The following is a 27,322-nucleotide window of genomic DNA, read 5'->3' on the forward strand; positions in this document are numbered from 1 at the left end:
CTAATCTCAATCCCAACAAATCCCTCTATGCTAAAAAGATGCAAGGATTAATAGCCAATCTCTAACATTTAATTTTTTTTATCTCATTCGCTATCATAACATATGCATAACTATTAATTTTTTTTCCATCAACAGCTAACAGAGAACACAATTCGCAGCATTTAGAATAAATATATCTAAAAAAATAAATAATTTGGCTATTTTGCATTGAAACTAATACATCACCACATTGTGGTGATTAAATATCACTATAAGATCACACATGTAAGTTTAAGAGGAGGTAAAAATGTATTTAAGACCTTATAATCTTCTTAAAATACCCCAAAAGAGTAAAATAAACATTAGGTATAGGTAAAAAAAATCACCATAAACTATTTATTTTTTGTCTTCTTTTTTCGTAAATAGAGTGCAGACAAAATATGACAACTCAAACCAATTGCTATATGCCATTTTTCCAATTCACGGGCATTTCCGACAGGCTTATTAAATCCTCACATGCAAACCTTCATCACTATTTAATCTCTCTCTCTCTCTCTCTCTCTCTCTCTCTCTCTTCCTTCTTCCATTTCTCCTCCTCAGCGCAAGGGCAAAGGAACAGAGCTCGCAACCAGAGGTTAGTTTTCCAAATCCACCCCCAAAAATTTCGATTTCTTTTTTTTTTTTTAAGTTTTGTACCTATTTGTAAAAAAGAAAAGTAGGTGTATTTGAAGGGATGGCGGCGTACCGGCGGCGAGATCTCGTCCGTCAAGAGCTTGGCGTCGCCCTCGCGATCTGCCTCCTTGCGATCTGCTCCGTCCGATCGGATCCCGTCGATCCCCGACCGTCGGATCACGGACTGGCCCACGCGGCGGACCCCGGGCCGGCCTCCCCGACCATGGCGGCCTTCTTCCGTGGCCGGCCGGAGGTGGCGCTCCCCGAGGCGCTCGACCTCGCCGAACCGGCCAGGAACGCCGCTGTGGAGGGGAACGAGACAACCCCTGTGAAGCGGCGGAGCTCGGCGGCGCTGCTAACGGCAGGCGTGGTATGCGGCGTCGTGGGCGTCGTGCTCATCGGCGTCGCCGCGCTGGGTTATGCGGTTCGCTCGAGGTTGGGAAGTAGGAAAGGTTCGGGGTTTAGTTTGGTCCGGTGGAGGGGTGGTTGACGCCCAAACCCTCCGATTTGGGCCAGCTTGGCCGTAGTAGATTACTATAGTCTATGTTTTGGAATCGTAAAGTTGAACTGCTATTATTGTATTTGGTGTTCTGGAAATATTAATTTGAGTATTAGCAAGGCATTCTTTGTATGTTACTTGGAAGTCGTTTAAAATTACTTGCTTGGGTGACAAACAAGTTAGGTTACTAAGTTTTTTCCTTTTCCTTTTCCTTTTCTTTTTATCCATCATCACGAGTTCCAAGACAATGTACTAAAAAATTTCATTCAAGAAAATAAATAGAACTCGAGCATATACCAAAATAGATCACAACGAACTCAAATTCTACCGAGGAATTGAGAATTAGTAAAACCTAACACAACGAACTCATATCTAAAATATAAGTATTTTAATTGTCATTTGTACACTTAAATCTCTAAATTTATTAGGATAAATAGTAAAATAAGAAGCCTGTTTCAAACTCGGACATTAAAATCAACAAGTTTCTCACACGAGGGCAAGTCAGGATTCTTGAGAAATATTAATAGAAAGGTTGAGATAAAGGTGAACAACTTTAGTGCATATAAAGATACACAAACAAAATTCCGTGCATATATTGTATATGCTTCTTCTAAGTGGACAGTAAACCACAAACATAGATAACAAACTTGACAGGAAGCAAGTAAAAAGTTCTCAAAACACCCAGCTAACGAAATGAACCTATGATAGTGAAGATTCTTTTCATCATAACAAGAGAATCCTAGTTTAATCGAATAAGCTGAAGCCCATGTCATCATCAGATTCCTCAGCAGGTTCCTCTTTCTTCTCTTCTTCCTTGGCTGCTGCTGCAGCCGGAGCAGCAGCTGCGGCATCGACAGAAGCAACTGGTGCGGCAACAGCAAACTTGCTTGGATCCTACATTATGGCCAGGACAGTGTAAGAAGTCAAAAACATACTAGCAAAATGCAATCAACTTACTAACAGCAGTATGGTGGATTAACAGCGCATAAAGCACCATACCTTCAAGAACTCCTTGACCTTCTCTGCCTGAGGGAAGGAATATTCAGTGGCAATAGCAACTGCCAAAACATTCTTGTAGGCATTAATGAACATATGGGGTGCAGCTGCAAGGGTCGGATATGACAAAGCCAATGCCAATGAAGTAACCATTGAGACACCAGTAGAGAATTTCTCAATTAAATCATCTTCGGTAAGGTCCAGCACCTCAGGGCTGAAGACCGACCCGTTGTCGTACACGGATTGAATGACGAGGCCATAAGAGAATGGCCTAATACCAAGCTTGGCAAGGAGAGCAGCCTCAGATGAGCCCACTTTCTCACCTTTCTTGATCAGCTCAACAGGGGTGATGATCTCGACAGTACCCTTGTTAATCTTGGTAGGAATGTTCAGCACCTGGATTTAATGGTCAATGAGAACAAAAAGACAAGTCAGACATACATCTTCCTGGTGTTAATTGAAACATGCGGGCTTCAACTAACCTGGAAAAAGGACGTTTGAGAGGGGTCTAACCCTGTATTGCCAGGAGGAACAACAACATCAATAGGGGCAACAAGTCCTACACGAGCAGGAGCTCCAACCTATTTTGCCAGAGGAAAAACATCAATGTCACAAAAGATACTAAAAGTAGTGTACTACAATGTCACCACTTGACAAAATATAACTACAATGTCATGTCATACAAAGACAAACCTAATCCGATTGAATTTCTGACAGACCAGCAAATTATAAATTCAAATTATTAGACAAATGTCACCACATTATCAACAAGATTCACCAACATAGGCACAAAAAAGTGGTTCCAAGAGAAATGACATGTAACTTAGTATGATAGCTCATCAACTGGCAGTTTTCACTTTTCACCTTACAAAACATTGGCAATAAGAAAACAAATAGAACTCCCACATCAAGGACCAAGGTGCAAATTGTTTATGCAACAACTTAGTATGTTAGCTCATCAGCTGGCAGTTTTCACTTTTCACCTTATGAAATATTGGCAATAAGAAAAACAACAAACAGAACTCCCACATCAAGGACCACGGTGCAAATTGTTTATGCAACAATTTTCTGCCCCTTGATCCAATACAACTAGCTTCAATAAGAAAATTCCTGAATTTATCAGAAACAAAAATAAATTGATGTGAAAAAAATATTCAAGATCATGCCTCAAAGAAAAAAAAACTTCAATTAGCTCACCACTAATCTACATGTGCTATAATTCTACATGAATAGATACACCATTAAATCAAACATGTGATCAATTTTTCAGAAAAAGAATATCAATAAGTAGGAAGAAGTGGAGTATATCATCAACAGAGCTATTTGTCGTGTCTAAGATTTCTCTCTCTTCTAATTACTAGTGACTGCAAGATTTTGTGAATACATGGTATACTCCCAGTTGGCAATGTCTAAAGGATTCACAAGTAAATACAAAACATGGAAAAATATCTGAAGGGTCCTACAAGTCTTCTGTACACAAGGAATATTTATGAAAGAATACATTATCATATATTTCTTAGTTACAAACACGAAGTTCCTTTTAATACATATTAAAAAGGGAAAATGGTAAAATGTAGTTCACAAAGAATTTGCAAATCATAATAGCAGGTTCTTCATACATCCTTAAACAATTGGTCAATGAATGAGAGCCAGAACATCCATTTTAATTAGCAATTGAGGAAATCAGAAACAAACCTTGTACTTGCCAACCTCCTCGCTGACCTCCTTTAAATCTCCCTTGGTGAAAATCAATCCAACATTTCCCTGGAATTACCAAATAAACAAAAGATGAGAAAATAAGCTTCATTTCGTTGCTACCTACATAGAGAGAGTGCCTCAAATGGCAATAAATGCAGCAAAGTTTCCCATTTATCTCAACAGACTAAACACAAAGCCAAAACTCTGAAGCAGTAGAGGATAAAATTACGAGAGACCAACCAAGTAAATATAAACTAATCCCCAGATATTAACAAATATAAGTCATGCATAAACAAAATCAGAAAAATGAAATAGCATTAACTTACCAAATTTAAAAACTGAGCAAGAAAATTAACAAGATGCAGCAAAAATACCGCACATTTAAACCATCCCAGAGAAGAAGAAAATGAGCAAAAAGCAGAAATCATACGAGTTGAGAGGATGCCGAATTCAAACAAAAAAGAATTTCAACTTTCCCACACTTATCTCAGAGACCAAGCGCCCAATGACCGCAAAATAGAAACTAAACAAGAGGGAGAGAGAGAGAGAGAGACAGAATTCCCATACCACAAGCAACGGGAGGAGGTTGAGGTAGTCCTTGTTCCCGGTCTTCTCAGCGTGAATCTTGATGCACCGGCGGATGAGGGTGTTCTTCCCCATGAGGACGATGGATTCGCCACGGAGACCCCTCCGGATGTTCTGGAGCTGATTCGACCCCACGTTGTCGGCGGCGGCGATCAGCACTTGGCTGTATTCGTCGAGAAGCTGGCATAGCTTCTTGTCGTACTGCACCTTCTTCTCCGCCTTCGATAGTTTCACCGTCATGACTGCTATCTACTGAGACAGAGAGAGCGAGAAACCCTAGAAATCGCGGAAGTGAGAGTGGAACGGCGACTCGCGGACGAGAGACTGTAACCCTAAACCCTCTTGTTGGCCTTTTATACCTAACGGATTGCTCCGGAACGGACACGTGTAACGGGCTAGGTCTAGGGCCTAGGGATATGCACGTAATAATAGACCCGAGCTTGATCGAGCGGTGAAACTTCGCTTTAAATTTAGTTTCGATCCTACGATGGTAATCATGATTTGCTCCTTTAATTTTATTTCGAGCTGCGCCATCGAAGCCATCAGATAGCATTTCATTAATATCCAGAAATTATACGAGAAAAGGTGAGAATAGAGAGGCTCTTTCACACAAGGCCCAACGTTTTTAGCCTATTTAGCAGCATTGTATAAGTGAAAGACATCGTATTATAAAAATAATTGAGAATAAAATGCAGTTCAAATAGCTTTCGAGGAGCAAAGAGAATCGAGTCAGTCTGTTGTAATTTTGTTGCAATTCGACAGTCCAAGACATGGTCTATATGTTTCACAAAAGACACCAAGCGAGATTTGAAGCGAGATTTGAAGACTGCACGAGAGCGGGAGGTGAATGTGGCAATGGCAAGAGGAGAAACTGATAGATCCAAACACCGGTTAGCTATAAGACATGATAGAAGACAAGGTGAGAGAAGCAGTGATCATGGCCTCTGCGCCGCCCGTGACAATGGCATGGCATGGCAAAATGGGGAGGAGGAGGAGGGTAAATGAGTTAAATTAAAAGAGTTATACGAATAACCTATAATAAAAGATTACTGAGGATGAGCAAATCATCCCAACTTATGATCTCTAATTCAGCAGCCTGTCATCCCCATGCCAAATCCTTCTTTCTCTACTTTTTCAAGGCTACTCATACATGCATTTAGCGCCCAATTACCATAAAAAGAGACTCAGAAATAAAAATAAATAAAAGGAAGGATCCTGATATTAGTTTATACAAACAGAAAAATGAGCCATTTCTCTTATCATGCATCGCATTCTCACCTTCATTTGTATAGACAAATCGTGGGTCCACATTCCACAATAGTGTCAATTCTTTTGAGATCTCTACACAATCAAAATGGAAGATCAAATATGATTAAAAAGTAGAAACATAACAAGGCTGAGGCTTCTGGATAGTTGAACACTCCTGGCCTTTCGCATTGATAAATAACTTGTACTCCCAGATGCAGATTTAAGTTATCAAATCCTCCCTTGCTGATTGGCTCGGACGGCTGCACTCACGTTATGTAAAAGTAGATGGAGGCATTTACGAGTTCCAGGATCATCCTGAAAAATTATTTGCATGAGAAGTAAGCACCAGGACAAACATAATTTGCAGTAATCATCAATGTATCATCATATTAAGGGACACAATAAGGTAAAGGCCAACATGCTCACTGGGCAACACCTCCAGAATTGGTTAATTACAATGAATAAATTTGAACTAAGAGAAGTCAACAGACAATAGATCTATCTGATTAGGCAACACACATCATGAAGGTAATGCAAAGAGAAATGTGAACGGTTTAAGGAAAATCTTACTGGCTAGGTACAATAACATAGTTTTAAAAAAAATGTTGTAATTTAATGGAATTTCGATCATTAAAAAATACAATCAAGACTAGTATACTGCTGTTAAATACCAAATCTTTGGGCACTCCCAAAGAGGCCAAACTGTTGGCATAATACAGTACCAGGGTTTGTATCGAGACCCTTGCATCTATTGAGCACATGCAATTCAATCACCACAATGCACCAGTACATGTCAAATCCTCATGTACTCATTTTACAGCAATATTGACATCTCTAACTTTACTAGGAAATTGCAACTTTGTAATATTTCCCTCCCACCATGCACTTGACAAGTGGAACAACATAATAAGTTTATGTAGAAGGAGAAGCAACTCTGTAAAATACCCCATGACTAAAAAATGAAAAATTGTGTTCCTTCTATTTTAATGAGAATATATCATGTAAAACCATTCAAGAAGTAGAACTTACACGGAGGCGCTCATCAATAGTTCCATCTTTTAACATATCTGGAAGGTAGTTATTCAGAATAACAGATGCCCTGCAAACAGAGCATAGGCCGAGGTTATACAACATGCTACAAAAAATGCTAACACAAAATGAGAACGACTATTGCGTTCAGCTTTTGCGTTCAAGGAAGCATGGAGAAAGAATGAAACCCATTACTTTAAGTAAATGAAAAACTGTATTAGTGAAATACATAGCAAAGCATGTGGTAGAAAACCTTGGATGCTCTGAAAGTCTAAGATAACAACGGATTATATGCTTCAGCAGCCTAGTAGAGGGTTGTTCGGCAAGAGGCATGACCATAGAAGAAAGTATTTGACACACAGCGACAAAGCGTTGTGCCGTGGTGCAAATATATTGAAGCCCAAGATCATCTAGTAGTAATTTTTGAACAATAAAAGTTGACACCTATATGATAGAACAGATCAGAAATAATTTTAGAAAAAGAATTTTTTACATTTGAAGTAAAAGAGATAAGGCAAGATTCGATAATGAATAAGAAATCTACAGTAAAAGCGTACAAGATTAGTAAGCATAGCTAGTACTCTAACAAAAAGATATAAGGTAGTAAGAAGGAAGCTTCACCAACTTATATACCTAACAGAAAATAACAGATTTTTGAGCTCATGGAAAGACAAACAAATAGCACTGTGAGAGAAACACTTGAAATTATTGCTAACTGAAGATCCAAAATTGAAAGTCGAAAATTGTGAAAACAACATACTCTCATCCACCTTTCTCCAAAAGGATCTCAGACAAGGTTTAGTTAGAAATTGATGGTGACAGAAAGCAACTTGAGGAAAAGTTGCAATCTGCATATACAATTGTTTCTCTAGTTTAAAACATACGGTTCTGGGATAGAAGTTATTGGTCTGTGATAGTGCTTGCATGTTACAATAAGCAAAAGGTCCTACCTTGATTTTTCAAGCCCATACAGAATTTTGTAGACTTTCTCCTTTTGGTATACAAGTCGCTGTACATGCAACCTGCCAATCTTCAACAAATGTAAATGAGGTGGTTTACTTTAATTTCTTTCGTGTCAATTAACTAACCCCATCTAGGTTCACATCCCTTATCCTTCATTAATCTTCTTTATATCCAATTTATTAAACCTGAATATATTGTAATATTTCCTTGACAAAGATTATAAAATTATAATCTGTCAATCTATCTGAAACAATCTTTTAAACAAACTGTAACAGAATAGATAAAATTGTACATTCAAAAATGACACACGAGTAAATAAAACATAGTTATGTTTCCATATCCTATGTAAATCAAACAGTTAACAATTTTGCAAGAATAATGATCCTTGTTATAAAACAAACATATTAGCCACATAAAGTTCAATCACTTACTGTTTTTGAAAGTTCACTTCCAATCTCCATACTGTGTAGGCACAAGGGAACTACTTGAGTTTGAAGAAGAAAACGAACAACCTCACTATCATCAAGCTGCAAAATGAACAAGGTTACAACTCTTTCATGAACATTAAAATGAATTGACACTTCATTACTGTATCTGATTCTACATTGTGATATCCACTAATATACTAAGGGATATGCATGCTCCAAAGTACCTTAACAAGAGCGCCAATAACTCCCAAGGTGGTTAATCTTAAATACTCAAATGGCCTTGCTTTACTTGTCGTAAGTAAAAATGGATAGAAATATAAAAGTATGCTAGCTGCAAAAGGAAACAGACAAAAAGTTATGAGAATACCAACAATATTGCTGCACAACATAATTAAGCACAGTATCAGACAACATGAAAAACTGCATAACTTGTAAATAGCATAATTTGTATGATAGGTATCTACAGCAGTTCAGCGCAAATATTCCAAGGACCAGCAAAACATTAAACTTAAGAATTTGAAATGAGTTGATTCATATGCTATGACATGTCAGAACAGAATATATTGTGACTAACAAATAAGTTGCTTTCAGTTTTATATCCTACTGAAATGGTATTTAGAGCCAAGTAGACAAAAGAAGTGAAGAACATAACAAGGAAAAGGTTCCACACGTGAAACATAATTAAATTTTTACGAAGGTACTTGGAGAATGTAAGCTAAAGATAATATAAACCTCAATGATGACGATATAGTAAAGGAGGACCGTATAGTTACCTGAAATACATGAATCACTAAGAATTGTGAACTTTGTAAATACATCCACAACACGATAGAACATGATGAACTTGAGATACATATAGCAGTTAAAAGCATAATTTGCAAAACATGTGAAGAATCTAAGAAGCACAGCACAAAATAAGGAGAACCAAATTCTAAAAAGCCTTTCCCACAATTATTTTTAAGTTTAAAAGGGATGTAAGAACAGGAGAAGGAACATATTCAGAAGATGCCCTTGGATTCCCCAAACAAATAAAACAGTGCAATTATAGATATCCGAAATGCACAAAGTGATATTTACGTTTGCAAAGTATAAATCCAGTTAAATATTTTAACATACCATTAAGGAAAGAAGTTTTTGTACGAGGGTCAGAGGCAACACACTGCAAAAAGGAAAAACAAACCCAAACAAGGAGAATCAACAATTGTGAAATTTCCTAATTAACAATGTTGTCTGTATCCATCTCTTCAAGGCAATATTAACAAACAAATATCATGCAAATCACCAATCATGTCACACTCAGAGATTACGCTGACTAAAAAAATTACAATCATATAATATTATAGATGCCAAATATATATGTACATCCAATGATCTGTTCAAAGAACTTCAAATACTAATAAAGAAAAAGTTGTGAAAATCACTAAATAAGTAGCACTAAAAATTAATTAGGCTGAAATATCAAACAAAAAATTTATATTCATACACACAAGCATGTAAAGATTAGTTTACAACCTAACTTTACACTGGACCAATTTATGCCCAGTAATTACTACAACAGGCAGAAGGAAAAAAGAAAAAGAAAACCATATGTAATTCAGAACTTCATGATTGAACCAAAAGCTCTGGCATTATGACTTCCTCCAAGATCTATGACCAATGGACATGAGTTAAAAACTGTAATTTTCTGGTTCGATCTGGTCAATTTCAAAATAATTAATTGACCAAAAAAAGGAAGGTGGGGGGGGGGAATTAAACAATCTTTGGATCTCAATCTGTGCCAGATGGAAGTTGAGTAAACAGGTTTGAATTTTGAAACATTTAACCTTGTAAAGGATTTAAGATTGGACTAAGTGGGTACCTCCTCGACCTAAAAGCTGCAGTCACATTTGGTGGGATATCAGAAGATTAACTCCACAGGCCTCAAATGAGCAACAAGGTAAAAGTAAAATCTTACCTTACAATATAATTTCTACTGCTAGCTCTTCTATACGTGAAATGCCTCTTTTACTTAGATTTTACATGCCCATTGAATGATTGAAAGATGTGTAACAACAGATAATCAATTGGAGAAGGTAAAATTAGCCTATTAGGCCAAAATGAAAGCTACAATTAGTATCTAATAATTTTGAGAAAGAGAAACAACATGTCAAGAAGAGTAGTTAATGTATTAAGGATAGCAAGGGAAATTCTTCTGGGAAAAGATCACTAAGCCATGATGATAAAGCCAAGAACATGAGGGTACTCCAAAACACAGAGCAGAGATACAGCAATAAACTGTTAAAAGGATTCATTCAACTGAACCATAGCAGATCATCTTGCAGAGATGCAAATTTAATACATAAAATTAACCATAATGGACCCATAACCTGAAAAAGAGCAAGTGCATTGCAAACTCGATTTGAATCACTGGCAGACAGAATCGGCGGGTAGAGATAACGATATATTGATATTATCTCCTGCAAAGACCAAATTGTGAGGGATTTGATAACAACATAGAAGATAAAGTGATAAAGATAATCATATAGGTTTGCTGACCTGGAGGAGTACTGTAATAGTGCAAGAAGAATTCCATAGTAGCAAAGCTAAATCTTCAAATCTCTCCCTTTTCTGCAAGGAGTATTAATTAAGTTTTCTTGTTCTGAAATAAAAGATGCCAAGATAAGTCGGAAGAAATAGAGCCCTACTGTCACCATCTGGCAAAACATAAACCAAGTTATAATTCTGTTCCAAATATTATACATATAAAAAGATTGTAACTTTCCGACGATGGCATCGAGAAGATCAAACAAGAACAAGGAAAACCGAACACCACTCTCGTACATAACAGAAGCCCATCACTAGGAGAATATCAAGGAGACCAAACCTTGGAGAGGGAAATAAGCGCGTCCTCCCTGAGATTGGGGTCGCGTAAATCGAGAATGAGTTGCTCCGCCGAGGGATTCTTCGGGTTGTTCGCCTCCGCCGAGGGAGGAGCGGAGAGTGGGGTGGTGTTCGCCATTCGAATCGGATCCAAAAGGTGGTGAAGGTGCGCTTCTCGTTGTTCTCCGACGTGTGGGTATTTGATGGTGGTGGGGAGGCTAGGGGAGATGCGAGGGCGAAGAAGATTAGCTACGCGGCGGTTCGTCCTCTTTCGTCGTGTTAATATATATAGAATTCGGTAGTGGGTTGGAAACGGATTGGTACGTGAAAGAAGTAGAATATATTTGAATTTTAGATTTGGTTTACAACCAAAAAAAGAAGAAGGAAAAGTCGATTTGGTACCGGGAAAGCGCGAGATTTATTTACGAATTGAAAGCTGAAACTCAAATCAGGAGAGAAATTGAAAAAAAATCGGATGGGCTATTTACAGAGAAAAGTTTTTAGATTTTAGTAATAACAAAATTAAGCTCTTAAAACTAAATACGTTTATTTTTTTAATATTAACTACACATATTTTTAACAAATTTTTATAATAAAATGCTAAGAAAAAAAATACGAAAGAGTAATGATAAAAAGGATACGATGAGTTTGTTTAACCACCCATTAGATTTACTGATGCGATTGGAATTTTTGTTAACCCGGTGATTAGAGATTGCAAGGATATATAGTTGTTATTAATTTCAATGGAGCGAGTTTTCCAGCAATGCTAAAAGGCTAAAGCAATAATAGCATTCTTTTATAGTCTTTTTTTTTCTCCCCACTACTGAGTTAAACCTTTATATGTCATACTCTAATAAAAAAATATATTAAATATCAATCTCAACATCTATGAAAAAATAAATAAATTAAACCTATAATCTCTATCTTGAGTTAATTGAGCTACATAGTGAACTCATTTCTCATTAACAACATCGAAATAAGCCTCAGATAAAACTGGGCCTCTTCTTAAATATAGACAAAACTAGGTCAACTAAGAATTTGCTGTGGTTAATTGAAGGCAATCATAAGTTACCAAGACCAAAAACAAAATTCACTACCGGAGAGACCTCTTACATAGAGGTTGTGCCATATCACTGTTTAGTATAATCATCATATTTTCATAGCTACAGATTTAAAATCCTAAATATCAGAGCACTCACTAGTATGAAAATTTCAGCATCCATAGAACTTGTAAACTGGAAACAAATACTTCAAAATGACATATTACAGTTCTAATTGATTAAAAAAATATCAATATGAAGAGCGTGTACTGTAGTTTGCAAGGATTCAGTGGAGTAGAACAAGATGAGAACAAAGCCTAACTTAGAAAGTCGAGAAGAGCTGTCAGGCTGGCATTTCTGCACTAAGACAAAACTGATAAACTACAGGGACTTGCTGAACAACCAGCCAAATGAGATAGGCACCAATTGATTTAAGAAAAATTTCGAACCGAACATATTAAGAAAAACTCCAGGAGATCTTGCCAATACGTTCTGAGGTTAGAGAGTGCACCCATTTGTACAAGTGCTAAATAACCATGGATGGCAAAATAATACATTGGCCCTTATAAGGCAATCCTTCTTCCAAGATGTACAAGGTTCTGCAGTCACCGCGAGCAACCTGCAGATATATTCTGATAACGCCATCCACTGCAAAGTCTGTCAAGGAATCATGCTGCCCAAGTCCGTTCACTTACCAGTGTCCTCAGCAACCTTTTCATGGTGAGCGTCCTCAAGTGGAACTTCACTGGTTGGCAACTCTGAACTACTGTTACAATTTATGGATTCAAGAGGTTCTTCTGAATCGACACATTGACTACCACTGCAAGACTTTGGCAAACTTTCAGCAACCACATTCTGTGGTTCACTGCCAGACTTTGGCACACTTTTAGCAACCACATTCTGTGGTTCACTGCCAGAATTTAGCAAACTTTCAGCAACCACAATCTGTGGTTCACTGCCAGAATTTGGCAAACTTTCTGCAACCACATTCTGTGGTTCAGGAGATGCCACTACATCTTCAGCTTCTCTATCATTTTCATCTCCTAATGCTGGCAAGCATTTGCTGGTATCAGAGGAAACCTCATCCATGGTATCCTTGCCTTTTTCCAGTTCAGGCTCCGCATCTGAAACATGTGGATCTGGGCCCTTTTCAGGAAGGTTACCTGATGTCTCCCTCCATTCAACAAACTCTGGTGGTTTCTCATCTACAACTGTACTCAACTGTCTCGTATCATCTTCAGAACTCTTTATGGGACCATTCCCCAAAACCATGCTTGTAGTTTCTACTTGACTAGTCCCTAAGTCAGGTACTCGAGAAGATGCTGCTGTATCAGTCACATCATCGTTTTCACCAACAATGACTTCATCAGTCTCATCTATATTTGGTGACATCTCATCTGAGTTCGGAGATGGTGAAGCAAGAGAGCCAATGGAATTAACTGCTCTGTCATCCTCAAATGCAAACCAATTTGAATTTGTAAAAAGAGAGCTGCTATAAAGCATATTCTTGTTTAGTTAGAAATCAGTAGCAAAATTAGAGAAGATTCATTGATGTATCAGGTTGCTATTACAAGAAAAGAACTACCTTTCCTGGTCATCACCCAAACGCAGGGAAGAAATAACAACTTCAGCAGATTCATCATCAAAATAAACATCCTGTGAGCATTAGTCAAAAAAAATTTTTGATGAGAAGTGTTGTAAGAACAGTTTTAATTTTTCAAACATCTTTAGGACAGAAAATCAACCACCCTAGTTTTCGTTTTTGTTTTCTATATGCACACTCCAAGATTGGAACCTAGAAAAATCTATAGCTACTAATGGCTCTTGCTACAACCAAGCAAAACAAGAAGCGACCCAACCATACCTCTTCGTCTCGTTCAAGTGATCCTTGAGCCTGCATACATCATTGAAACTAATTAATATTTTGAATAGCCAATGAATTTGAATATCATGAGAACAGTTCTTAATCTAATAAAAACATGAAGATGATGGCTAAAATAAATTCACACTGCAATATCATGATATAATCAAGAGCAATCCTAGAACAAGAAGCTAGAAGATTTCTCTGCTGCTATGTACAGGTCCTGCTACCAATATAAAACATACAAAACTCAAAAATCATCTCTGTATTCTCCACAGCAAACAACAATGATGATTCTAACAAAGTGAAAGTAATAAGATAAGAAATCGAAAATAGACATTACAACCCATATGTCTTTTGCAGTAAAATATATTGACGCAAGCAAGCATTTTGTGAAGTTTAGTATTGTTGCATAGTGCATGTAAATGTAAGGTTAATCTACATTTTAGTTTCAAGACAACATGCATTTTTAGTCATTGGTACTGCATTAAAAATCCCAGAGTCAAGTTATCTTGGGTTAAAAATAAAAAAAAATTGTATATAATACCCTGATTTATAATGTAATTATAGTTTACACCCTACATTTTCATTATTTGCAAATCGAGCCCTATGATTTAGTGAATATATGCAGAAAACACTCTAAGTTATACTTAAACTAACACAGTGAGAATATTCCATTAAGTAGAGGTATTTTATTTCTAAAATAACTAAAATGCCCTTAGTATGACTTAATTAAAAGTATCTTCGTAATCTTCTTAGTATAGTAAACTTAACTAAGAGATTTAATTAAGTTTAACTAACTAATTTAACGGCACAATATTTTCTATACATATTCGCTAAATCATAGGGCTCGATTTGCAAATAGTGAAAATGTGGGGCGTAAACCATAATTTCATTAAAAAAACAAAGTGTTATATGCAAATTTTCCTAAAAATAAAGGGAAGCAAGCTCTTGCAAGAAAAAAGAGCACAGTTGTCAATACAATTGATGCTCACCTCATCAATATCATCATTACTGTATATCCCATATCGAAATGCCTGGCTCAAGTTATTAGCAAGCGCGGCCACATCGTAATCCCTATCCCTAAAGTCCTCATCATCACTATCTCTACCTCTATCCTGTAGTGACATTGGGCGTCTGCAATGAACGACACCAAAAAAAAAAAAACAGGTTTATCTACACCAGATAAATTTTATATAAATGCAGTAGCATCAAATAATAGAAACAAGTGAAGAACGCACCATAAACTAATTCCTACATCATACCCAAAGAAGAAAGCACAATTTAATCCATATGATGCCAATATTAATATCATAATCCTGTTAGTATTTCAGTTTCTACATTTCCATAGTAATCAAATATAAGCACCTAGTATGATCAGCAATTACAAAAAGGTAAGTAGAAATTTCTGTTTTCTGATGAATATTTTTCCATTTAACGAATTATTTAAAGGACGAGAAAATTATGAATTGAACTTCTTCTATCAAAAGTAAAGTTTATACAAACTCTTTTTTCTGTCAAGAATTCTGGAGTTTCAGGAGGAAGGAATAGTCATCTAAATCCTATTCACAAGCTGGAGGTACATACTCTGAATAAATAAACCAAAGATGATCTTCTTATCATTCTTTATTTTAAAAATCTGACATTCCAATAGATAATAGTTTGATATGGTAGAATAACAAACAAACAATTGAGTAGAAAAAAGAATCGACGCATAGTAAAGTAAATGGCCAAGATACAAAGAAACCTTACCCACAGACCCACTGAAGAACATTTTCAACTGCATTGCGTTTGAGCAGGACATTTTGATGCCAATCGATCCATGCACTCTTTTGCTGTCAATCAAGATCAAGCCAACTATATAAGATTTCCCCTCCAATTAAGAAATGGCGCAACCACACCTACTGCTAGTGATCTTCACATAATAATCACATTGTTCAAAATTCTGAAGGAAGCTGCGGGTGTAAACTTTGTAGTGAGTTGTAAAAGAAATTAACCATAAGCGCAAGGAATAATGAACATAGTCATTTCAAAGTTTCTCTGTATATGAGAGATGGCCTTAATGCCTTAAAAGTTCATTTACGTATCAAGATGTATGATGTTGGCATAGTTTAGTCACTAAAGGAAGAAAGTCACTAGAAAGAGTTCTATATTAGTGTTCAAATTATTTACGCAAACCCCTTCTAAGCATAGATCCTGGTTGGCTGGTTTCAGCACTATAGCAGGTCTGCTGCAGGGTTGCAGCAGGAGGCAGCAGGCGGCTGCAACAGGCCTGTAGCAGCAGCCTGCTGCAGAGAAAGAGAGCGGGAAAGAGGAGAATAGATTTTTAGGCTTTATATATAAGTAATTATTATTTTCTTGTAATTTTTTCTAAATTTTTAGAAATTTCTTAATATTTTTAAATAATATTTAGAATTTTATTTATTTAAAATAATCTGATCCGATACAGACAGCCGATACAACTGATATAGCCGATACGGTCGATACGTATCATTTTTCCAGACGGCCGATCTCGATCCCAATACTAATTTTTAGAACCTTACTTCTAAGTACCATCACAATTTGTGACAAGAGTTAAATTTAAAAATAAGAAAGAAAATGTGTATGTCCAATTGTAAACAAGCACTTTTAAATTATGAGAAAGAATACAACTTAGGTCTATCGACTTTTTCACATAACTAGTATCATCTACGTCCAAAAAATAGTCATACAAGTTACCCAAAGCTGAGATATCGTTTAAAAAAAAGAAAAGAAAAAATGGTTCAAATGATTAACCTGCAAGTGTGTCTGGATTATGCTGCTATTATTTCCCAACTGAATAAGCTTGTTGGCTATGCGTGTCATGTGACCAACATTCCCTATCTTTGGAGGTGATTTTCCCTCTGAAGAAACTGTATGCTGCAAAAGGAAGTTGTAATAAGCATGGTATCACCAATCTGAGAAGGCAGAAGATAAGATAACCTAATAAAGAGGGGAGGGTTGGAGGACTACAAGAGGTAGAATAGTAAGAGTGATTAATGCAAGAATCAGGTGGAGTGTCCATACTTTAGTGAAATCAGTTGACAAGGTAGACTGCTTCTCTGCTTCAAGAATTTTGTCAACAATTTTACACTCATTGAGAACATGCTCAATAAGCAGGCTCCGCCGACTCTCTAAACATGAATAAATAATGTTCTCTACATGGTGATGCAAGAAGTTATTGAAAGGATACCTGTAATATCATGAATTAAATCTAAAACTTTATAAAATTCGTGGGATAGAGTTGAAGTAAATACTAAAATAAACACATGCAACGTACTCGAAAAACAAATGTATAACACATCTTATTGCTCCAAGTTGGATCAGTTGTGTTTCAGCAGTTTCGCTTCCAATTGAGAGCAAAACGGAGATGAACTCTACAATCTGTAAAACAGAAACCAATTTAACCACAAAAAGCAAGGGCAGTAAACCAAAACTGCTAGTACTACTCCACAAATAATACACATACATATATTCATATGTGTACAAACCAAGGCAAACACACTGACCAAACATGGGATTATTATGACTAATAAGTTCAAGGAAAATAGGGCATCAAGCCGAATCCCCTAAACGAGATTCATATCAAACTCATTGTGATCTAATATGCTGCATCTATCCAATCAAAAAGATGTGCACTACATATGGGAACTTGTGGGACTTCAGAATCTCTCTGAAGCTTGTCAACTTATCATTCATCTACTGTAAAGGAGGCTCGTAAATGCAAGATTAGCAGTCTCTGTGAAACAGACAGGAACCTATTTCCACACTTCCTAAGAAACAGTTCTCTCATTGGTCTAACCTCCAACTGCTCTTGCATAGTAAGAAAAAAAAGGTACCAGGACTTCATTGTTAGATGATTTAACTACATAAATGTCATTCAACAAATAACCGGTTAAGACAATGTTGGATAGTCGGATTCTTAATCTATATCTTACTTTCCAATATGCAGCCCCCACACAATCCAGAAGTGAATACTATCAATAGAGGTCCTTCTGGATATCTGTAATTCTATATTTTCAATTCCTCATCACTCATGGAGATATTAACGAGATCAGCAATTCAGCATCACACCCCTGCCATAAGATTAGTTGTCCCAGTAAAATTCCATTCCTCACACAGTCACCACTCTATGCATGTTGATATCCTAAAGATCTGTATCAGTGCTACTGGCCCACCAAGGGGATTAGAATTCCAAAATGAATTAAGATTAACATGATAATTTTCATTGCCTCAATGATAAACTTGCAGAATTTCTTAAGTTAATAAATCACAAATTTGACAACCAACTTTTTCAAGCATAAAAGAAACAAATGAATTGTGTTATATGGTAATCTTTTCAAAAATCATGTCTGGAATAGTGGCAGAGTTCCTATATAACATGATACCTTCAAACGATGTTTTCCCAGCGGAGGCTGTAAATTTCCATACGTGGTAGGCAAAACACTTTCATCAGAAGAAACATCCAATAATTTCAGCAAGTCACCTGCAATTTGATGTCACAACTCACAAGTAAGGACACATGCTATAGCAGATAAAAGCAGATATTGAAGTCTTCTTTAATCCTTGGAAACTGTCACCAAAAGCTTATTTGAGCATCTTTCTGTAGACGTCTGTAAATTTCTAAATTGTCATTCACATAAGATATTATTTTAAGGACAAGAAAATTGTATTTATATGTCATCAAAATTATGAAGCATGTATCTAGTAATGAAGCAGATAGGACTTCTGGTGCTCCCTTGTAGATCTACACTGAGTCATGCAGTAATACACATTACATTAAGATAAAGTGATAAACTAGAAGTTTCATATAAAAAAAACTCATACACATAATATTCTACTAAAGGAGGACCACCGACCTAGGCTCTCCAGCATGCCATCGACTGTCTCTGGACTAGCAGTAACCAGTGTTCCATGACTTAGTTGACTTCGAAATGCCTGGTAGGAAGCTGATACTAGTCTCTTAGGATCTAACAATGATATGCATACTGACAATGAGTGAACCAACACTGATTTAGGCCTTGAATCTTCAAGTGCATGACGAAACAATCTCCCAACAAAACTGCATTTAATAAATCAAAGAGGAACATGTATAACAATTTGATTAACCTAAAAGATAAAAAATTTAAGGCATAAAAGCATTAAAAAGATCATTCAAATGAAGACATTGAACAGCTATTTCTCGAAAAATACCAGGGACTGCAAATCTTTGCAGCAAGAGCAGGGGGAGCATATCTAGTTACAGCACAAAGAATTTCTGCAGCATTGGCATGCACTTCAGGAGAATCCTGTTAAGTATAGTAAAGTATAAAATGAATAGATGGAGAAGTGGCACACTGGTCCCTAAAATTAGAACAATAAATTTGAAAATTTCAGTATGCACACAAGCAAAATGCTTTAATTAACTAAGCCTATGCTGAATATACTTTCTGATGTCATAGATAAACAACTCATAAGATATACAGTAGATAAAATACCACATTGATGATAGACCAATTAAGTATGAGCATTCATGTCAATAAGTACTCTAAAATAGCTCCCACCTACAGATCTGGAAAAGGGTGGAATTTGTACTTGTTCTGCACTTGTAACATATAGATGGGCACAAATAGGCCTGACCTATGATAGCTTAGAGATTGTTTTTGTTCACTCGGTGTTCGGCATAACTTTTTCCTGACTGCATTAGCAAGGGATATGTACATTGTAAAGAAAGTGAGTCCAACTTATTCTCATGCCAAAAACAGCGGGATAAATTGTTCTAACAGTCCTGGTACACTTTGATCTATAAATTTTACATGCATTATAGTCCAATGATGGCCATGCTGACCGGCATGAGGAGTGCTGGCCGGCACTTTCCATGCCGGCAGCGGACTGGCACTTGGCATGAGGGGTGTCGCACGACACCCCTCCTAGCAGCTTCGCCGCTCACCACTGACCTCGCCTCTCCACTATCCTTGTCGCCCTCAAGTGAGAGGCAAACAACGTACCTATCGGGTGTCATAGCCCAAGGAGGAAGAAAAGGGCAGCGGGTCAAATCAGGTCGATTAATAACTTAAGTTGCGGATCGATCCGATCCAATCCGACCCGCTACCCTTTTCTTCCTCCTCGCGCTAGCGCACTCGATAGGTGCGTCGCTCGCCTCTTGCTAGGAGCGACAAGGACAACGGCAACAATGAGATCGGCAGTGAGCGACGACAACGAGATCGACGGCGAGTGTGGAGATCAACGGCGAGCGAGGAAAGGTGAAAGTGAGTAGTCTCCCTCTCTTGCGGCACAGCTAGCAAGTGCCGCACCGATGGTCACCACGGGTCGTGCCTGTGACATAACCATCCTTGTTGCAGCCTATACATATTTTCTTTATTTTAAAAAAAACTAGAACAAACCTTTAGCCAGTTTGGATGGGATGGATGGGATGCACAAGATCCCTGTGCATGCTGATAAAGAGGTGAGTCTCACAAGATAATAAGACTATTAATCTGCCTAAAATTGTTTTAATGAGGAAAAGAATCACTCTAGCTCAATTGAGTTCGATATGTCTCACAAATACTAATGAAACAATCAAGGCCGATTTGTGGTGCCTTGATAGATGGCAAAAGTTCTAGTCACGGAAATACCATCTTAATATCAGAAACATCATAGGTGATAAGATAAAGTTGACGTAAAAAATATAAAAAATTAAAAAACATCAAGACAAATACAAGGGGGAAAAAGTAGATAAAAACCTATAAATGACATATAGTTAAAAGAGGATTACAAAGTCAATGGTAACTTCTACATTATGGCAACAGAGGAGGAGAGTTCTATCTTCTACTTTTATCAATGAATAGTTCAAGCTGGCCAGCTGTTTGTTTCTGTTTGCTTTTGAAGACTCCAGATCAGAGAGTTATTTAATTTCATTAGTAATGCTAGGTTGAGTGGCTATCAAGCTTGATCATATACTAATATGGGCCAAGGCTATGATTGTCAACAAGAAGATATTAAACATCTCAAGGTAGAACAATTCGAGTTAAAGCATGATACTGCTAATAACTTGATTAGACATTGCAGCCCACTATTACATGCTTCAATCATTCTCCTCAACTATATTATTCCTTTCAGCAGTCATATATGAGCATTTCATTCTCTCCATCAATGTAATTACCACTTGTTAACATACAATGAGACACAATCCTAATAATGACTAGAGGCAACTGACCTATATGCGATAAATTCCATGTCAAGCAATGGCCCAACTGCTGAAAACATTTTTATAAGGCCATGTTTACTTTAGGAATAAAGTCAATTCTAGAATAAGTATTCATCTTTATTATTCCTAAAATAAGGTCTTTTTCAGAAATAATTATTGTTATGTTTAACTTGTATTCTAAAATAAAGATATAATTACCTTTGATGTAATATAATGTGAGAAAAAGATAAGAAAATTGTGTTTTTTATGAAATTACCATGAATACCCTTTGACTTAATATAAAATAGGTTGATGAGATAGATATCAATGATAAATTAGTAATTGAATTAATATGTGGTATAAGATGTAATTTTTGTAAATAGTATTTATATTCTAGAATTGGGTTATTATAGTGTTCAGTTGTTATTGTGGAAAAAGTGATATAATCTAGAATAAGAAAAAAATTATTCCTGAGGTGAATGGGGGCTAAGTACACGCCTCAAGAGAATAGCTTCATGTGTGCAACTGGACCAATTATCTGCTTACAAGGCAACATCTACCATGCTCGAAATGGGATAGATAATTAAGACAAAAACAAGTGTCATATTGACTACATGCCAAAACAGGATGTGCAAGCAGCATATAATAAATTTATCATTTTCCCCAATGTCCAGTCCATGAAATCTACACCACCTACAACTTTATGTCCCATTAAATATTTGATATCCAAAGATCCTTAGTAGTAAATCATCATAAAATATGCACTCCCTTTTTTGCCCAGATGACTATTGGGCCTTTAAAACATAGGTCTTTATATTTGACAATAGACCAGACGAACACACACTATTAAAACCTAAATCTTAATATTTTGCTCCTAATAATCAGAAAATTGATAGACATGTGGTCTTCAAAGATATGGTTATTGGAAAATTGTTAATGGTGTTTTTGAATATTAAGTTATTTTTTCTTGGCAATAGTTGTTGTATCTTCCATGATTTTATCTTTTATATTTTCTTTTTCTTTAGATGGCGGCAGGGTTCAAGTATTATTCTCAACTCAAATTCATCAAGATGACTGTCAAACAGAATACAATGTTGTTTGAAGATGAAAATAAATAGTACTACAAGACCAAAAAATAAAGACAATGTTGCCATCAACAACATACCGATGAGCTGAACTTATCCACAATCATCTCAAGAACATTAGTATCTTCTAACCATTGCATCGTATCCGCATAATTGGAATACATACTTTCATCAGCACCAATTAATCGAATTAGCACCTGGATTACAAGAGAATAAAAGAAGTAAAGAAGTTAACTCCTATACACTTAAGGAATGCTATGATAAATAAGAACGGCCATCTAGAAATGGCTTACCTCCATTATAGAAGTGATCCCTAGGAGATCGACAAGTTGGCTGATTATCTCTGGATGACCCTAGATGAGAAAGAATGCAGGAAGTCATCATGAATGCAAATAACAAACCCATACAAAATGTTCACATCATGTAAACATAGATATTTACAGCTTTACAAAATAGTAATTTTTCGTAGTTAATGCAATCATGCAAATGATGTAATACGAGCACAAACGTCATCAAAATTCAGTATAAGGGTCCTGCCCAAAACTATTAATATGACAACACAGTCATAGTTCCAAGAGACTTATGTTTCAAGGTTGATGATATAGAGCTTCATGTTTATTTTCACTCAACTAGTAGGTTGTTTAGGGGCAAAAATCAAATAACATTCTCAAGTAGAACACAACTCTAATTAGTGAACTTTGATTATTCAAACATACTTAATAGTTAATACTCAATGAGCACTTCTGAGAAGGTTCATATTGCATCAAAAGACTCTAGGCATGATAAACACAAATTTGCAATCATTCTGAACATGTTTTATACTGAAGAGTGCTATGAAGTATGGCTGTTGAATTCTAGTTTAGATCTACCGACAAGTGACAAGTCATATGATCAAGTAACTGAATTTCAATCGATGGGGAAAAAGTTAAATAACTGGACTGAAATAAGAAAGATGACTTTATCCACAAAATCAAAGAATATATACCTGAACATAAGTCATTAGAGGGATTGTCTTTCGCAGCATCAGACATATTACAACCTAGAGAAATAAAGAAGGTGAATTATCAGGTATCTTAGGAGATAGAGATTTTGATAGAGAAGTAAAGAAAATCTAAAAGAATATCGCTCCATAAGTAATAAACTCAACAGCCATTGACGCAAGAAGTCAAGAAGTACGGAGCCACAGACAATAAAACTGCGAAATGATATAAAAGTACCTTACTAAAGTAGCCTGCCAATAATGTACTATGAGGGTTCTCTGGCTTCAGGAAGGAGAAAAGCAAATTCATCAGCTGCACAGAAAGAAGAAACAGAGGAAACACATATATGAGGATATAATTGTGCATCTTCAAAAGCAAAATCAAAACATTAGAAGATGATTTTTCAAGATAAAACATAAAACAAATTGCTTACCTCTTCATCCTCTACTAAAGTTCTCAATATGATATCAACCTCGCAGGTAAATATCTCGCATGCCATAAAAGGAAACCTGTATGACAAATTCCAGGCAAAAGAATTGAAGAAATAAATCATGCAGTAAGTAGTTGTAAAAAGAAACAGTTATATATGTCAATTAGCAAGGATTTACTTGAAAGTTCGCTTCTTTTCAGCATCCTCTGGAGCTTCTTCTACAATATAGTGGAGTAATTGCTCCACTTGAGCTCTACCTCGCAAACTACAAATAATATCGAAAAACATGAAGAAAGGAACAAATTGATTTCACCATAAGCATATGTTCTTCATAATTCATCAGTATAAAGTTCTTAGATATACTGAATACTTCATAAATCAAATATTACAAATTACTTTTCACTTTACACAAAGAATTGCAGAAATTATTCAAAATAAGACTCTTCTTTGGTGAACATTAGAACCATTCAACAAGATTTTCTTGAAAAAGAATACAACTGTCTAAATTAAAAAAGTTAGACCAAATATTTTCTTCACAATTGCGAGAAAAGATGGGAAACTGCTTCTTACTTCATAAAATTCGTTTTCAAGTTCTGTTTTTTTTTCTTAATTAACTGTTTTCTCTTACTTTTTTAACTCTTTCTGTGTGTATCTATAATAAGTAACAAGTTTAGAACTGATATATTCAACATATCAGTTCTAACTAATGTTTTCCTGAAATAATCATAAAAACAATTGACTTCATCGAACCATTGAGGAATAAGCATCCTTTATCCACAATATAATAACTAACATCATCTAGCAACAATTGAGGAACCACAACTCTTATGTTTTGATTGAACGACCTTTCCCAGTTATGTCTCTTGGAAGGGTGATTTTCATATGTCACAACCTTTGAATACTTATTTCCCCAAGATCCTATTAATGCTGCGGCAACCTTATAATCCATTTGAATCCAGGACTAAATTAAACATTGATGGATCTTACAGTCATGAAATTTCATATTGTAATGCTAGTTACTTATTTGGAACTCCAATGGAAAGCTAATCTGTGCAAAATCCTATAAATTATCAGTTCTAGTGCCCTATAATCCAAGTCATCAAAGTTGAGTGAAACCATTACATAGAAGATTAAGGTATACACACACAAAGACCACCAGTGCGTCATGATTCCTTGTTACTCATCTAACAGATCACCACATAAGACAATGCCTGACGAGAGAATGAAATTAACGAGTATCAGTTGTGAACTTGTGATTGTAAATTTTGTTGAGTTCTGCAGTCAACTTGAAGATTAAACATGTGTATTGCCAAACTAATTGGACTAGTGGTAGAATTTTCGAAAAGAAAACGACTATCATGCCTTATGAAACTGGTCAGGCCCTTCAAATCTTATGTTGATTTTTAAGTAAAAGATTTTTCAAAAACTTAAGACAATTTTGATATACTTATTTCCCTTTGGCCTGCTGCGATAACATGTTTTTCCTATGGAAGAAAAGCAAAAAAGAAAGAAAGAAGAAACAAATTGAGTACAACCCATTTGAACATTCAGGGTATTTGCATAACCAAGATTAAATAATTTGTGCACTATTATATCCTAAAATTTCACAAAAATGCATTATTAATGTTGTTTTCATCTTCAGATAACTTTTTTAAAAATTGCATAGTAAGGCACATTACTAAAGGAAAAGTTTGATACGTCAGACTATTAAAATAAAACATAGAGTGGCAATAGAACAGAATCTCAATGACAAGGTGAAAAAAATATATGTTTACAAATTGATAAGACGAGTATTCAGTGCTTTGCATTCTTGAATTATTTCGTCCTCATCAAGAAGGTCTTCCAACTTAAAGTTTTCCTTGTCTAAAATAGTATCCACCTGTATAGAGAACAAATTGAAAATGTCAGATTGCTTCCTTCCAATGCAATGGACTTATAAAAGATTGGACCAAAAATATTTATAAAAAATAGAGCACGCGATCCAAGATAAAGGCAGGCGGTAAAAGAGTGCAAGTAAATCGTACCAATGAAAAAAGTGCCTCAATATAATGAAATATAAATAGCAGAAACATCATGACAACAGCAATTTATACCAAAATAGCTAGTACTACTATGACTGAGAACCGCAGTTCTAACATCCCCATGCTCATATGAAGAGCAGAATAAAGTTTTAAGCTTTCACGCGTGAGAAAGAAGTCAATGAGTACTTCTACTGATATTCCACAAATATAAAGTCTGTCAGCATACTGATTGCACTGATTGCAACCTAACAGATATGGAGACACCTAAACTTGTAATGCCACAACTGGAATGAGGATAACAGGATAATTTGTCATCAATCCAAGATAAAATATGTATACAAGAGAACTGCTAGGGGACAGAATAAGTGTGGTAGGAATAAGTTAATATCTGGAAGTACGCTAAAATAAATGGATTAAAATGAAAAATGCTGCAGTACATATAGAACTACAATGGGAAACTATTTCCAGATTAGGCAAAAATTACAAAGATAAACATGACAAATGCTGTTGCAAACTTGCAATATGAAACTACCTCAAAAAGCTATTCCATTTGCCCCAAATAACAAATACCACCATTTGTTCATAAAAAGGCAACATAGCTTAATACTATTATCGGTTCTGCTATTCCCATTAGCTTCATTCTTTGCTAGTGTTTAAATCGGCTACGGAAAGAAAAGGAAAAGCGCCTAATTATCATAGGCATACCCCAAAACAGCTAAAAATTGCCTAATGCATATTCTTCATCAATACAACGGCTACCAACTCAACCCGCAATGTACGGAAAATCCAAATAGAAGAGGGGAAAAAAAGTTCTCCGCATTGTACACCTTCACAGACAAAGATCCCGTAAGGTGCCAAAACTGAATCTAATCGAATATACGAAGCTACCAAAGATATGCCAGCAACCGGCGAATCAAGCGAAGAACAAAGGAAGCAAGGACGGAAACCTCGTCAAAGTTGGATCCCAAAACTCACCGGCGAAGCCGCGGACAATCCAGTCATGCGCCAGAACATCTTGACGGAGCCCAATCGGGAGATCCCAATCCCTTCGCCTCCAGATCTAGGGTTCCAAACGCCCGAACCCCCGCCGCGCGCCCCCGCAAGAACACCGCCGACCTGAACAAAGCCCTAGAATTCGAGACGCAGGCCGGAGGATTCGATCGAGGAGGGTTTGGGACGAAGGAAGGAATCGGGTGAAGAGAGCAGAGAAGGGGAACAGCGAGCCCTTCGATCGCGGGATTGGAGCGTGAGGGGAGGGGGGACTTTTGGGGGTAGTTTATCAATTATTGCTATACATGGGGAGTATTTAGAAGGTTGGGTTTGCTCGGATACATGGCTTGTAGTCGTAGAAGATAGATTTGGTTCCTTTTTTTTATTTCTAAATTTTGGGAAGTGGGAATGGGGTGGAGAGCTGATGGTATGTATCATGGGTGATCAATTTGCTACAAATCCAAGGGTTAATTTGCAATTTGTGCTGCAAATTTTGATAATTCGAATGATATGTCTACAATAAAGTAACGCTGACGCTGTAATGTTTTTTTTTTTTAATTTTCTGTAAGAAATAAAGCAAGCATAGAAAACACCTAATATGTACAACTCAGTATACTTTTCCCCATCTATTAACTTTGTTAGTCTATAGCTTCGGTTGTTTGCTAACTCCTTCGATCTCCCTCAGCACTGTACACTTTTGTAGAAGTCTGTAGTCTCTTTAGTAGTAGGTGATCGTTAATCTTTCCGTCTCCGGAGTTTACGAAACTTGCAGATTG

At 36.4% G+C, this 27,322-nt stretch overlaps 3 protein-coding genes and 1 long non-coding RNA gene across 6 annotated transcripts; 1 reads left to right on the plus strand and 3 right to left on the minus strand.

The window, feature by feature from the left end:
* The first annotated feature begins 473 nt into the window (after nucleotides 1-473).
* Nucleotides 474-1,273, plus strand: LOC140795008 (uncharacterized). 2 transcript variants are annotated; one of them, XR_012110241.1, is made up of 2 exons: nucleotides 474-613; nucleotides 711-1,273. It is a non-coding gene; the product is annotated as an uncharacterized lncRNA (long non-coding RNA). The 2 variants fall into 2 exon arrangements; XR_012110242.1 differs by having other exon boundaries at nucleotides 520-613; nucleotides 699-1,273.
* A 384-nt stretch (nucleotides 1,274-1,657) lies between these two features.
* LOC140795007 (large ribosomal subunit protein uL10-like) lies at nucleotides 1,658-4,765 on the minus strand. Its single transcript, XM_073147367.1, has 5 exons — nucleotides 4,412-4,765; nucleotides 3,842-3,910; nucleotides 2,629-2,727; nucleotides 2,150-2,542; nucleotides 1,658-2,044 (listed from the first exon to the last, which is right to left on the minus strand). Exons 1-5 carry the CDS (start codon nucleotides 4,667-4,669, stop codon nucleotides 1,895-1,897), a joined length of 969 nt encoding a protein of 322 aa, XP_073003468.1. The 5' UTR covers nucleotides 4,670-4,765; the 3' UTR covers nucleotides 1,658-1,894.
* An 889-nt stretch (nucleotides 4,766-5,654) lies between these two features.
* On the minus strand, nucleotides 5,655-11,211 carry LOC140795396 (cell differentiation protein rcd1-like). Its single transcript, XM_073147933.1, has 9 exons — nucleotides 10,961-11,211; nucleotides 10,633-10,704; nucleotides 10,464-10,553; nucleotides 9,214-9,256; nucleotides 8,322-8,428; nucleotides 8,101-8,196; nucleotides 6,960-7,150; nucleotides 6,707-6,776; nucleotides 5,655-5,992 (listed from the first exon to the last, which is right to left on the minus strand). Exons 1-9 carry the CDS (start codon nucleotides 11,093-11,095, stop codon nucleotides 5,906-5,908), a joined length of 891 nt encoding a protein of 296 aa, XP_073004034.1. The 5' UTR covers nucleotides 11,096-11,211; the 3' UTR covers nucleotides 5,655-5,905.
* Nucleotides 11,212-12,205: 994 nt separating this feature from the next.
* LOC140795117 (uncharacterized) lies at nucleotides 12,206-26,837 on the minus strand. 2 transcript variants are annotated; one of them, XM_073147508.1, is made up of 19 exons: nucleotides 26,532-26,837; nucleotides 25,311-25,414; nucleotides 23,714-23,800; nucleotides 23,539-23,614; nucleotides 23,343-23,417; nucleotides 23,111-23,164; nucleotides 22,419-22,478; nucleotides 22,206-22,322; nucleotides 19,069-19,163; nucleotides 18,735-18,937; nucleotides 18,264-18,361; nucleotides 17,156-17,259; nucleotides 16,903-17,068; nucleotides 16,633-16,755; nucleotides 15,610-15,692; nucleotides 14,853-14,994; nucleotides 13,861-13,890; nucleotides 13,582-13,652; nucleotides 12,206-13,485 (listed from the first exon to the last, which is right to left on the minus strand). In XM_073147508.1, the coding sequence occupies exons 1-19, from the start codon at nucleotides 26,568-26,570 to the stop codon at nucleotides 12,684-12,686; spliced, it is 2,529 nt and encodes an 842-aa protein (XP_073003609.1). In that variant the 5' UTR covers nucleotides 26,571-26,837; the 3' UTR covers nucleotides 12,206-12,683. The 2 variants fall into 2 exon arrangements, with proteins under 2 accessions (XP_073003609.1, XP_073003608.1); XM_073147507.1 differs by having other exon boundaries at nucleotides 12,206-13,488.
* Between the last annotated feature and the right edge of the window lie 485 nt (nucleotides 26,838-27,322).

Source organism: Typha latifolia, chromosome 9 (genome assembly GCF_019914945.1).
Source record: "Typha latifolia isolate L0001 chromosome 9, TyphaL0001v2, whole genome shotgun sequence".
NCBI classification, from domain to species: Eukaryota; Viridiplantae; Streptophyta; class Magnoliopsida; order Poales; family Typhaceae; genus Typha; species Typha latifolia.

Excerpts from the sequence above, each read along its gene's own strand:
- LOC140795117 (XM_073147507.1), bottom strand. The coding sequence starts at position 26,570 with ATGTTCTGGCGCATGACTGGATTGTCCGCGGCTTCGCCG. Across the intron at positions 19,164-22,205 it reads TGGATAAGTTCAGCTCATCG|GATTCTCCTGAAGTGCATGC; the intron begins GTATGTTGTTGA and ends TATACTTAACAG. Across the intron at positions 13,653-13,860 it reads CACTTGAACGAGACGAAGAG|GATGTTTATTTTGATGATGA; the intron begins GTATGGTTGGGT and ends TAATGCTCACAG.
- LOC140795007 (XM_073147367.1), bottom strand. The coding sequence starts at position 4,669 with ATGACGGTGAAACTATCGAAGGCGGAGAAGAAGGTGCAGTACGACAAG. Across the intron at positions 2,543-2,628 it reads CTCAAACGTCCTTTTTCCAG|GTGCTGAACATTCCTACCAA; the intron begins GTTAGTTGAAGC and ends CATTAAATCCAG. Across the intron at positions 2,045-2,149 it reads AGGTCAAGGAGTTCTTGAAG|GATCCAAGCAAGTTTGCTGT; the intron begins GTATGGTGCTTT and ends GCCATAATGTAG.
- LOC140795396 (XM_073147933.1), bottom strand. The coding sequence starts at position 11,095 with ATGGCGAACACCACCCCACTCTCCGCTCCTCCCTCGGCGGAGGCGAAC. Across the intron at positions 10,554-10,632 it reads CTATTACAGTACTCCTCCAG|GAGATAATATCAATATATCG; the intron begins GTCAGCAAACCT and ends TGGTCTTTGCAG. Across the intron at positions 7,151-8,100 it reads GAAGTGAACTTTCAAAAACA|GTGTCAACTTTTATTGTTCA; the intron begins GTAAGTGATTGA and ends TCTATCATATAG.